Raw genomic sequence first — 13140 nt, forward strand, 5'->3', positions numbered from 1 at the left:
GACCTTTCAGACGATATGTGTGTTGTCAAGATTAGAAAAGATTTTGATTATAAAGTAGTTAAAATACATGTTGTAATATGAAAATGACGCCGCCCACTAGGGGGAGGAGCCAGCTAGAAGAATTTAAAGTACCGTTTCCATGGTAACGCAACGTCCAATTTCAAAAAGGATGAATTTTGTGTTCGTAAGCTTGCGAATGATACCTAATTTATGATAATTACTCAAATATATGATACGAAAAAAAGGCAATCAAAAAAAGAGCGCTGTGGGACGGTGACAGTTAAGAGGTTAAATAGTGTGTGTGACCTCTGACCTGGAAGACTTTGGGCGCGCTCACTAGAGACGCGAGAGCTGAGGAGAGCGTGGCCGAAAACGTTCCTGCCGTGATGAGAGGTCCAAACCCAGACACTAGAGTCATTACCTACACAAACACACACCAAAATCAGCAACACACTCTTGAACTGTATTCCCGAGATCACGTATGGTCAAGACTCCACCTGGAAGTTGTTCATGAGGCCGTAGTTGCATTTGCTGGTCTGGCAGATGGAGAAGTCGTAGCCCAGATTACAGGCCGAAGAGAAGTTGCAGCTGGAACCCTCTGGAATAGTGTCGTTGCGGTTCCCCGTCGCATCTCGAACCACCGTGACGGCTGCAGAGAATCAGTGCCAGCGCTCTGTTAGACGTCCACAATGAGACTGGAGAGAGGAATATCAAGTGTGCATTCAGGACTCACAAACAACCAGTGCGATGCCCAGGTACGTGACTCCTGTGATGAAGATGGCCAGCAGCGTTCCTTTGGGAAGAGCCGCCTGAGGATCCTGAAAAACAGAGGCCACCACGTGTGAAGATGTTGAGCTGCACAACCCACTAGAAATATTACATTCTCAGAACGTCCCCACTGGGGTCAAGGACATCGCCTAGAAACATTCTGAGATGGTCATGATGTTGAGTTCTTTAAAGGGTTGGGGACGTTATTTGGCGGACCTTCACGGAACATTCAGGACATTCTGGGAACGTTTAGAGAACCATATTTTATTTGGAAATGTGATGTTCCCAGAACGTTCTCAGAAAGTCAGCACTGGTGTCAAGGACGTCGCCTGGTAACGTTCCCAGAACGTTCTTTAAAGGGTTGGGGACGTTATTTGGCGGACCTTCACGGAACATTCAGGACGTTCTGGGAACGTTTAGGGAACCATATTTTATTTGGAAATGTGATGTTCCCAGAACGTTCTGAGATGGTCATGATGTTGAGTTCTTTAAAGGGTTGGGGGACGTTATTTGGCGGACCTTCACGGAACATTCAGGACATTCTGGGAACGTTTGGGGAACCATATTTTATTTGGAAATGTGATGTTCCCAGAACGTTCTGAGTTGGTCATGATGTTGAGTTCTTTAAAGGGTTGGGGGACATTATTTGGCGGACCTTCACGGAACATTTAGGACATTCTGGGAACGTTTGGGGAACCATATTTTATTTGGAAATGTGATGTTCCCAGAACGTTCTTTAAAGGGTTGGGGGACGTTATTTGGCGAACCTTCACGGAACATTCAGGACGTTCTGGGAACGTTTAGGGAACCATATTTTATTTGGAAATGTGATGTTCCCAGAACGTTCTGAGATGGTCATGATGTTGAGTTCTTTAAAGGGTTGGGGGACGTTATTTGGCGGACCTTCACGGAACATTCAGGACGTTCTGGGAACGTTTAGGGAACCATATTTTATTTGGAAATGTGATGTTCCCAGAACGTTCTGAGACGGTCATGATGTTGAGTTCTTTAAAGGGTTGGGGGACGTTATTTGGCGGACCTTCACGGAACATTCAGGACATTCTGGGAACGTTTGGGGAACCATATTTTATTTGGAAATGTGATGTTCCCAGAACGTTCTGAGATGGTCATGATGTTGAGTTCTTTAAAGGGTTGGGGGACGTTATTTGGCGGACCTTCACGGAACATTCAGGACATTCTGGGAACGTTTGGGGAACCATATTTTATTTGGAAATGTGATGTTCCCAGAACGTTCTGAGTTGGTCATGATGTTGAGTTCTTTAAAGGGTTAGGGACATTATTTGGCGGACCTTCACGGAACATTTAGGACATTCTGGGAACGTTTGGGGAACCATATTTTATTTGGAAATGTGATGTTCCCAGAACGTTCTTTAAAGGGTTGGGGGACGTTATTTGGCGAACCTTCACGGAACATTCAGGACGTTCTGGGAACGTTTAGGGAACCATATTTTATTTGGAAATGTGATGTTCCCAGAACGTTCTGAGATGGTCATGATGTTGAGTTCTTTAAAGGGTTGGGGGACGTTATTTGGCGGACCTTCACGGAACATTCAGGACGTTCTGGGAACGTTTAGGGAACCATATTTTATTTGGAAATGTGATGTTCCCAGAACGTTCTGAGACGGTCATGATGTTGAGTTCTTTAAAGGGTTGGGGGACGTTATTTGGCGGACCTTCACGGAACATTCAGGACATTCTGGGAACGTTTGGGGAACCATATTTTATTTGGAAATGTGATGTTCCCAGAACGTTCTGAGATGGTCATGATGTTGAGTTCTTTAAAGGGTTGGGGGACGTTATTTGGCGGACCTTCACGGAACATTCAGGACATTCTGGGAACGTTTGGGGAACCATATTTTATTTGGAAATGTGATGTTCCCAGAACGTTCTGAGTTGGTCATGATGTTGAGTTCTTTAAAGGGTTAGGGACATTATTTGGCGGACCTTCACGGAACATTTAGGACATTCTGGGAACGTTTGGGGAACCATATTTTATTTGGAAATGTGATGTTCCCAGAACGTTCTTTAAAGGGTTGGGGGACGTTATTTGGCGAACCTTCACGGAACATTCAGGACGTTCTGGGAACGTTTAGGGAACCATATTTTATTTGGAAATGTGATGTTCCCAGAACGTTCTGAGATGGTCATGATGTTGAGTTCTTTAAAGGGTTGGGGGACGTTATTTGGCGGACCTTCACGGAACATTCAGGACGTTCTGGGAACGTTTAGGGAACCATATTTTATTTGGAAATGTGATGTTCCCAGAACGTTCTGAGATGGTCATGATGTTGAGTTCTTTAAAGGGTTGGGGGACGTTATTTGGCGAACCTTCACGGAACATTCAGGACATTCTGGGAACGTTTGGGGAACCATATTTTATTTGGAAATGTGATGTTCCCAGAACGTTCTGAGATGGTCATGATGTTGAGTTCTTTAAAGGGTTGGGGGACGTTATTTGGCGGACCTTCACGGAACATTTAGGACATTCTGGGAACGTTTGGGGAACCATATTTTATTTGGAAATGTGATGTTCCCAGAACGTTCTTTAAAGGGTTGGGGGACGTTATTTGGCGGACCTTCACAGAACATTCAGGACGTTCTGGGAACGTTTAGGGAACCATATTTTATTTGGAAATGTGATATTCCCAGAACGTTCTGAGATGGTCATGATGTTGAGTTCTTTAAAGGGTTGGGGGACGTTATTTGGCGGACCTTCACGGAACATTCAGGACATTCTGGGATCGTTTGGGGAACCATATTTTATTTGGAAATGTGATGTTCCCAGAACGTTCTGAGATGGTCATGATGTTGAGTTCTTTAAAGGGTTGGGGGACATTATTTGGCGGACCTTCACGGAACATTCAGGACGTTCTGGGAACGTTTAGGGAACGATATTTTATTTGGAAATGTGATGTTCCCAGAACGTTCTGAGATGGTCATGATGTTGAGTTCCTTAAAGGGTTGGGGGACGTTATTTGGCGGACCTTCACGGAACATTCAGGACGTTCTGGGAACGTTTAGGGAACCATATTTTATTTGGAAATGTGATGTTCCCAGAACGTTCTGAGATGGTCATGATGTTGAGTTCTTTAAAGGGTTGGGGGACGTTATTTGGCGAACCTTCACGGAACATTCAGGACATTCTGGGATCGTTTGGGGAACCATATTTTATTTGGAAATGTGATGTTCCCAGAACGTTCTGAGATGGTCATGATGTTGAGTTCTTTAAAGGGTTGGGGGACATTATTTGGCGGACCTTCACGGAACATTCAGGACATTCTGGGAACGTTTGGGGAACCATATTTTATTTGGAAATGTGATGTTCCCAGAACGTTCTGAGTTGGTCATGATGTTGAGTTCTTTAAAGGGTTAGGGACATTATTTGGCGGACCTTCACGGAACATTTAGGACATTCTGGGAACGTTTGGGGAACCATATTTTATTTGGAAATGTGATGTTCCCAGAACGTTCTGAGATGGTCATGATGTTGAGTTCTTTAAAGGGTTGGGGGACGTTATTTGGCGGACCTTCACAGAACATTCAGGACGTTCTGGGAACGTTTAGGGAACCATATTTTATTTGGAAATGTGATGTTCCCAGAACGTTCTGAGATGGTCATGATGTTGAGTTCTTTAAAGGGTTGGGGGACGTTATTTGGCGGACCTTCACGGAACATTCAGGACGTTCTGGGAACGTTTAGGGAACCATATTTTATTTGGAAATGTGATGTTCCCAGAACGTTCTGAGATGGTCATGATGTTGAGTTCTTTAAAGGGTTAGGGACGTTATTTGGCGGACCTTCACGGAACATTCAGGACATTCTGGGAACGTTTAGAGAACCATATTTTATTTGGAAATGTGATGTTCCCAGAACGTTCTCAGAAAGTCAGCACTGGTGTCAAGGACGTCGCCTGGTAACGTTCCCAGAACGTTCTTTAAAGGGTTGGGGGACGTTATTTGGCGGACCTTCACGGAACATTCAGGACGTTCTGGGAACGTTTAGGGAACCATATTTTATTTGGAAATGTGATGTTCCCAGAACGTTCTGAGATGGTCATGATGTGGAGTTCTTTAAAGGGTTGGGGGACGTTATTTGGCGAACCTTCACGGAACATTCAGGACATTCTGGGAACGTTTGGGGAACCATATTTTATTTGGAAATGTGATGTTCCCAGAACGTTCTCAGAAAGTCAGCACTGGTGTCAAGGACGTCGCCTGGTAACGTTCCCAGAACGTTCTTTAAAGGGTTGGGGGACGTTATTTGGCGGACCTTCACGGAACATTCAGGACGTTCTGGGAACGTTTAGGGAACCATATTTTAATTGGAAATGTGATGTTCCCAGAACTTTCTGAGACGGTCATGATGTTGAGTTCTTTAAAGGGTTGGGGGACGTTATTTGGCGGACCTTCATGGAACATTCAGGACATTCTGGGAACGTTTAGGGAACCATATTTTATTTGGAAATGTGATGTTCCCAGAACGTTCTGAGATGGTCATGATGTTGAGTTCTTTAAAGGGTTGGGGGACGTTATTTGGCGGACCTTCACGGAACATTCAGGACGTTCTGGGAACGTTTGGGGAACCATATTTTATTTGGAAATGTGATGTTCCCAGAACGTTCTGAGATGGTCATGATGTTGAGTTCTTTAAAGGGTTGGGGGACGTTATTTGGCGGACCTTCACGGAACATTCAGGACATTCTGGGAACGTTTTTGGGACCATATTTTGTTTGGATATGTGATGTTCCCAGAATGTTCCGAGATGGTCATGATGTTGAGTTCTTTAAAGGGTTGGGGGACGTTATTTGGCGGACCTTCACGGAACATTCAGGACGTTCTGGGAACGTTTAGGGAACCATATTTTATTTGGAAATGTGATGTTCCCAGAACGTTCTCAGAAAGTCAGCACTGGTGTCAAGGACGTCGCCTGGTAACGTTCCCAGAACGTTCTGAGATGGTCATGATGTTGAGTTCTTTAAAGGGTTGGGGGACATTATTTGGCGGACCTTCACGGAACATTCAGGACATTCTGGGAACGTTTTTGATACCATATTTTAATTGGAAATGTGATGTTCCCAGAACGTTCTGAGACGGTCAGGATTTTGAGTTCTTTAAAGGGTTGGGGGACGTTATTTGGCGGACCTTCACGGAACATTCAGGACATTCTGGGAACGTTTAGGGGAACCATATTTTATTTGGATATGTGATGTTCCCAGAACTCTTCGAGACGGTCATGATGTGGAGTTAAGTAAAACACAGGATTTACACAAAAGTTGCTTCTCAAAGATGGGACAATACCAACTGTTTATTCCAACTTCACGTCCAGAACATGTAAGTACTGCACTTTATAATGTGTGTTTGCAAATGGCCTTTCATGATGTGCAAATTAAAGCTAAAGATATAATTGTCTCTGACTGTGTTCACAGAGACCAGAGCTTGTTATTTTTAGCCGGAAAATGCTCACCTGTACAATTCAAAAGTGCCCTTTTATTACTTCGTAAAAATAAAACATAGCTCTGATCTCTGTGAATACAATGCTAACGTTAGCCACATTAGCCATCAGCGTCCTAACCAGCTCATTCACAAAAGCGCTTTGCGTACATTCACAAAATATAACGTGCAGTACATGTTCTGAATATGGACAAAAGGTTGGTTTTGATCCATTTTTGAGAAGCAACTTTTATGCAAATCCTGTTTTATTGATTAGCATAGCATCCCAGTGTACATTGATTCACACGAACGTGATGGAAGGACCTAAATAGGACCAAAAAAATCACATTCTAGGTTGGTCCAAATAACCAAAAGAGGACGTTTTAGGAACGTCCCTAATGTTCTATAAAGGTTTCGGGATTTTCGTCACCTTTACAGAACGTTTAGGGAACATTGTGGAAGGTTGCGAGAACGTTCGCTTCAGTCATTTCAGATTATAAATGTACCAGACTCTCGCTCTTACTCTCAGATCGCCAGAGATGTTGGCTCCAGCCAGGATCCCAGTGGCTGCCGGGAAAAAGATGGCAAAAACAGAGAAGAACGTTTCTCCATCCCGGAATTCCGGTAGAAAGTTTTCCTTTGCAATTGATTCTGTTCCAGAAAGAGATAAGACTGGGTCTCAGATAGGGAAATATGACTATTTATTGCTAAAATGTCATGCACAAATGTGAGCCCGTCTGTGAAACCCCGGCTAAAGTCGCATAATCTAATTAAGAGATATTGAGCGTCAAAGTAGTCATAGCCATAAAAATGACCAAAACAGGCAATTTGTGTTTATTGCTGTAAATGATAGATTATACCAAGGGCTTTGAGATGCAGTACTCAATTTTTCATTCATAATAATATAAATACTGAAATTAATGATTTTATTGACGCTACGTTTTATTATTTTGCACCAAAAAATACCGGACGTGGGCTACTTAAATATTGATTTAATGTTTACTTTCGACGCAGAAACAACTGCTGATTCTTATATCATTCGGTTCAGAAACGTATTTTTTACAATTACAGAGTGCAAACAGACCATAATATCAATCCGCACGACCAAGTAACAGGTCAGTGTCGGGAAAGGCAAGAAAACGGCGACTTAAGCCGGGTTACGATTTCTGTGTGGATTTCTTTGTGCCATCACCGACATTTCAGGAACAGTTTATTTGTTTCCTAACTCCACTTTCTGCCTATACATCCATCTTATTTTAAAGACATGTAATGGCTACTAAGTGTCTAAATAGTTTGTTTTTTGATGCTGATGCGCTGAGTTTATGAATTCGCTCTCTGACGGCGGCCGCGGCAAGTGAAGCGCAAGAACAGAACAGCTGATAGTTTAATTAATAATGATTAATATAGGCCTACTGTTTTTTGTAGGCTAAATAAAGAACCCGTATTATATATTAATATAAAAAAGTTGCGTGTGTCCTTCGGAAGCAAAGCTCTTGCGTCTGATGTTTTGGTTTCGGTTTGTAAACCTATACGAATAGAACATGCATGAATGAGAACATAAAGTGCAGGACGTGCTTTAAGTAGTTGTTAAACACAATGAGCCATGAAAAAATCCTAATGAATCATAATCTAATCGAATTGTGAGACAAGTGAAGATTCACAGTTATGACGAACTATCTGCACACAGTTTGAGACTGACCTGTTCACTTTAGGGCATTAGGCCTAGTCCTGGATTTACTCCAGATCTTACACAGTGAGATTTTCTATGGATGTTTTATATATTAATGGATATATATAGGCCTATTAATGACATTTTCTACTGAGATTTCATTTTACTAATAAAGTTATAGCCTATAAATCATTAGAGTGAACTGACTTGGTAAATCAAGCTCTTGTGGTGCCCCATTCGCTTCAATGTTTCACGCTTTTTGGACATGCACATCATAATAAATACACTCTAAAAAAAAAAAGGTTCTATATGGCACCAAAAATAGTTCTTGGCTCGTAATCACCTTTTTTAGTACTATATAGCTCCATTTTTGGTTCTTCAGTGGTTCTTCAGAGGTGCTTCAGCGGTTCTTCAGTGGTGCTTCAGCGGTTCTTCAGCGGTTCTTCAGTGGTTCTTCAGTGGTTCTTCAGTGGTGCTTCAGCGGTTCTTCAGTGGTTCTTCAGTGGTTCTTCAGTGGTTCTTCAGTGGTTCTTCAGCGGTTCTTCAGCGGTTCTTCAGCGGTTCTTCAGTGGTTCTTCAGTGGTTCTTCAGTGGTTCTTCAGCGGTTCTTCAGCGGTTCTTCAGAGGTTCTTCAGTGGTTCTTCAGTGGTTCTTCAGTGGTTCTTCAGCGGTTCTTCAGCGGTTCTTCAGAGGTGCTTCAGCGGTTCTTCAGAGGTTCTTCAGAGGTTCTTCAGTGGTTCTTCAGTGGTTCTTCAGCGGTTCTTCAGTGGTTCTTCAGTGGTTCTTCAGTGGTTCTTCAGAGGTTCTTCAGCGGTTCTTCAGTGGTTCTTCAGTGGTTCTTCAGTGGTTCTTCAGTGGTTCTTCAGCGGTTCTTCAGAGGTTCTTCAGTGGTTCTTCAGTGGTTCTTCAGTGGTTCTTCAGCGGTTCTTCAGCGGTTCTTCAGAGGTGCTTCAGCGGTTCTTCAGAGGTTCTTCAGAGGTTCTTCAGTGGTTCTTCAGTGGTTCTTCAGCGGTTCTTCAGAGGTTCTTCAGTGGTTCTTCAGTGGTTCTTCAGTGGTTCTTCAGCGGTTCTTCAGCGGTTCTTCAGAGGTGCTTCAGCGGTTCTTCAGAGGTTCTTCAGAGGTTCTTCAGTGGTTCTTCAGAGGTTCTTCAGTGGTTCTTCAGTGGTGCTTCAGCGGTTCTTCAGTGGTGCTTCAGAGGTGCTTCAGCGGTTCTTCAGAGGTGCTTCAGCGGTTCTTCAGCAGTTCTTCAGCAGTTCTTCAGAGGTGCTTCAGTGGTTCTTCAGCGGTTCTTCAGAGGTGCTTCAGTGGTTCTTCAGCGGTTCTTCAGTGGTTCTTCAGTGGTTCTTCAGAGGTGCTTCAGCGGTTCTTCAGAGGTTCTTCAGCGGTTCTTCAGTGGTTCTTCAGAGGTGCTTCAGCGGTTCTTCAGCGGTTCTTCAGCGGTTCTTCAGTGGTGCTTCAGAGGTGCTTCAGCGGTTCTTCAGTGGTTCTTCAGCGGTTCTTCAGAGGTTCTTCAGCGGTTCTTCAGTGGTTCTTCAGAGGTGCTTCAGCGGTTCTTCAGCGGTTCTTCAGCGGTTCTTCAGTGGTGCTTCAGAGGTTCTTCAGCGGTTCTTCAGTGGTTCTTCAGTGGTTCTTCAGCGGTTCTTCAGTGGTTCTTCAGCGGTGCTTCAGAGGTTCTTCACCGGTTCTTTGACTAAGGTGCTATATAGCACCTCTGAAGAACCACTGAAGCACCAAAATTGGTGCTATATAGCACTAAAAAAGGTTCCCTTATGATTACGAGACTTTTTTTTTAGAGTGTAGACTTGTTTTACAAAACTAAGAATTTTCCCATAAATGTGTCCTATATCACTGAAAATGGGAGAATCTAAGCTTGAATGTGGTATATGGCACATCATCAGAGTAATAATGGTTAAAATGTTTTACAATTTCAAAAATAAGCTTGATTTTAAAATTGGAATTTCTCAAAATCATGATTTTCTGAGGCCGAAATTCAGCTAACTTTTGACATGATCTTACTCAGTCAATATTAAAGATATCAAGGTTATATTTTCACAGAATGTTCTTTACATTATGTAGGATGATTTTATGTATAAAACAGCGAATGACAAAAAAAATGACTTTAGCTGGGTTTTCACAGACAGGCTCACATATGTCTGCGTTTCTTGCACGGCGTTCCTCTGGCTCACCTTGATAGTTGAAGAAGCCTTTGGAACGCTTGTCTTGTGTTGAGGGAATCACTGTTCCCACAAAAACATTGCCAATGGCCAACAGGAGGATCACCAACAGACCGACCTGAGCCTGTTGAGCGCGAGAAGGTTCTTCAGCTGCTGTCAGGCCAATTAAAAACGCAATCCCAGCATGCATCTGCTCTTACCTTTGCCTCCCACTCCATACCGGCCACAGTGATTCCCATCAGCATGACTATCGTTATACAGCCGATGATTCGGATGTCATTCATTGGATCCAATATAAGAGCGTTATTTTCCTGTGAAGAGCAGGTGTTGAGTTGTGTTATCCAAACCATGTGATCGTAAAACACTGTTTTTTTACCTTGAGTATCTCCACCACAGTTTCAGCAAACCCAACGACATACATAGCCACGGCCACGGCGTTGGCGAACGCAAAGATCAGCCCGATGGAGCCGCCGAACTCAGGGCCGAGACTGCGGGAAATAAGGTAATACGCTCCACCTAGAGCACAAACACACTCATGAGCTCAAGGAAAACACTGGAGTCTGTTGTTGTTGCTCTTTTAAAGTGTGTGTTTACCTCCTCGTACCACACCATTGGTACATATCGCTGACATGGACAGACATGTGACGCTGGTCACCACAATGCTCAATAACACAACCACTATTCCCAAACCTGAAACACACACACACACATTTGATCAGGTGACATGTTGAACCTTTTATTTATGATATGTGATGATTGAGATGATTTTTCTGAATGGTTTCATGCATATAGTCATGTTAATAGTGTCCTACATCTGCATTTATTTTCCCCTGGTTTTAGTTTTTTTTCTTGAAAATCGTATTTGAATGTGCGGCAACTATAGTTATTAATATGTTAATATGCAGCCCTTCAATGTCAAATTTGACTAGGAGGAGAACATTTGGCATCTAACTCAAAATAACTGCTTTCAACAGATCAATCTTTATTCGTAAACAAATTTATTGTGTATAAAAGTCGAAGAACACTCGATGCAAACTCAAAAAATCTGCATCTATAATCTGTTCAATATAAAAATACAACAAACAACAGATACATTTGTCTTAAAGTGGTGGAACATAGTGCAGAACAAAGTGCAGCGATTAAGTTGCTCTACACTCTAAAAAAAAAGGTTCTATATGGCACCAAAAATGGTTCTTGGCTCGTAATCAGGGGAAACTTTTTTAGTGCTATATAGCACCAATTTTGGTGCTTCAGCGGTTCTTCAGAGGTGCTATATAGCACCTTAGTCAAAGAACCGGTGAAGAACCGCTGAAGAACCACTGAAGCACCAAAATTGGTGCTATATAGCACTAAAAAAGTTTCCCCTGATTACGAGCCAAGAACCATTTTTGGTGCCATATAGAACCTTTTTTTTAGAGTGTAACAGGGCATTGTGTATCAAAAAGTTAAATGAAAATAAATTAATATAATAATAAATAAATATAATAAAAAATGACATCTATATAACAAAAATAAATCAATAGTCCCATAGTATTCAATGGCTGACTGTAGAAGGTGATTTCATATAATAATGTAAACTCATTACTTGTCTGAATTTCCACATTATAATGGAATCGTAAGCTACTAGTCATCAAAAGAATTGGGGTCCTTGACCAATTAGAATGAAACGAATGAAATAATTAAATTCCAAACTGGATGAAGGGTCCTCAATATTTTGGCCCTTATAAGACAAAATATCATAAAATATGATATTTTCCCCTATCGAATTAAGGTCTAATGTACAGTAGAGATGTCAGTTAAAGGGTTAATGTTTTAGGTGGGATATTATGAAAGCAAAAAGCACTAAAGACCAAAAATCTTGATTTATTAACCTGTTAACACCCCATTTCCCCATTATATGTACTTACAAGTCATTTGCCCACCGGCAACTATAGTTACCGCTTGGACTTTTGACTAAGTGTACAAAAAACGATAGATCTCTTGTAAGAATTGTTTTGTTTGGATGATTCTAGAGACCTTCACGTATATATGTCAACAAAAAATACTTATTAGTAACATGAAAATAACCTTTGTTTGGGAGGGTTTGCCTTCATTATGCTTCCTGGAAGTAGGGGTAGGAAGTTGGCAGCCTCATGTGACAGGAAGTAAGTTTTTCTCTCGAAATCCTTTATTTGGTTGTTTTCTTGCGTGTCATTGAGATTAAAAACATGGATACTATTTAGAAAAATACTTACAAAAGGAAAATGACAACTATATACTGCGGCAACGGGCTTAAATGGGGTTAATGGTGACTGCAATGCAAAAATGCATGTTTAGTTTCCAGTAAGAACTGGAGCTGCTGCGTTTTGGACCAGCTGGAGTTTGTTTATTAGGCGAGCAGGGCAACCACCCAGTAGAGCATTACAATAAGCAGGGGTTTTCAAACTTTATGATGCCAAGGACCCCCAAATATAATGACCTTTATGAGGGACCCCCTTCCTAAAATCCATCTATTTTTATGTACGAAAAAACATTTAGGGCCCTATCTTGCACCCAGCGCAATTGACTTTGTACACCGACGCATGTGTCATTCCTATTTTGCACCCGCGCAAAGCGCGCTTTTCCCTCCACAGAAGCACGTCGCTAAACTAGTGAATGAACTTGCGCTCCCTGGGCGGTTCAGTGCAAAAAAGGAGGCGTGTTCCGGCGCAAACAATCCCTGGTGCTATTTTGCTGTTCCATTAAACAATTGCGCCACTGACCAGAAAAAACCTAGTCTAAAGTCAGTGGCGCGTTGCGCGTTGTTCATTATGCTATTTTAAGGGCGCATGCTTGACCATAATGTATAGCGTGCACAACGCGCATACACTTTGCTCATGTAATCTACACAGATGCAACAGTTATTTTTGCAAATCATAAATTGTTACACTAAAAAAATATTAACACATGAGATGACGGAAATCATTGTGGTGTGCCACGAAGATGTGAAAAAATAGGCATAAATCTAGCTTACAAATGATTCAGGCTAATTGTAATAATTAAGGATAAGACCTGTTTGCCCAATAGTGGCAAGACATATATGTATATAAGGACATCTG

At 42.1% G+C, this 13140-nt stretch overlaps 1 protein-coding gene across 1 annotated transcript in view; it reads right to left on the minus strand.

Moving 5' to 3' along the window:
• The window catches only part of slc12a1 (solute carrier family 12 member 1), a gene marked incomplete at both ends in the record, with an annotated part of 58378 nt that overhangs the window by 26714 nt on the left and 18524 nt on the right, over window positions 1-13140 (minus strand). Inside the window, 8 exons of the mRNA XM_079825088.1 lie at window positions 314-421; window positions 498-649; window positions 734-818; window positions 6743-6870; window positions 10076-10187; window positions 10264-10374; window positions 10440-10579; window positions 10658-10753. Coding sequence (XP_079681214.1) covers window positions 314-421; window positions 498-649; window positions 734-818; window positions 6743-6870; window positions 10076-10187; window positions 10264-10374; window positions 10440-10579; window positions 10658-10753 — 932 coding nt within the window. The remainder of the gene's footprint in view (window positions 1-313; window positions 422-497; window positions 650-733; window positions 819-6742; window positions 6871-10075; window positions 10188-10263; window positions 10375-10439; window positions 10580-10657; window positions 10754-13140) is intronic.

This window comes from Gobio gobio (assembly GCF_949357685.1).
Source record: "Gobio gobio genome assembly, chromosome: 9".
In the NCBI taxonomy this organism is placed as follows: Eukaryota; Metazoa; Chordata; class Actinopteri; order Cypriniformes; family Gobionidae; genus Gobio; species Gobio gobio.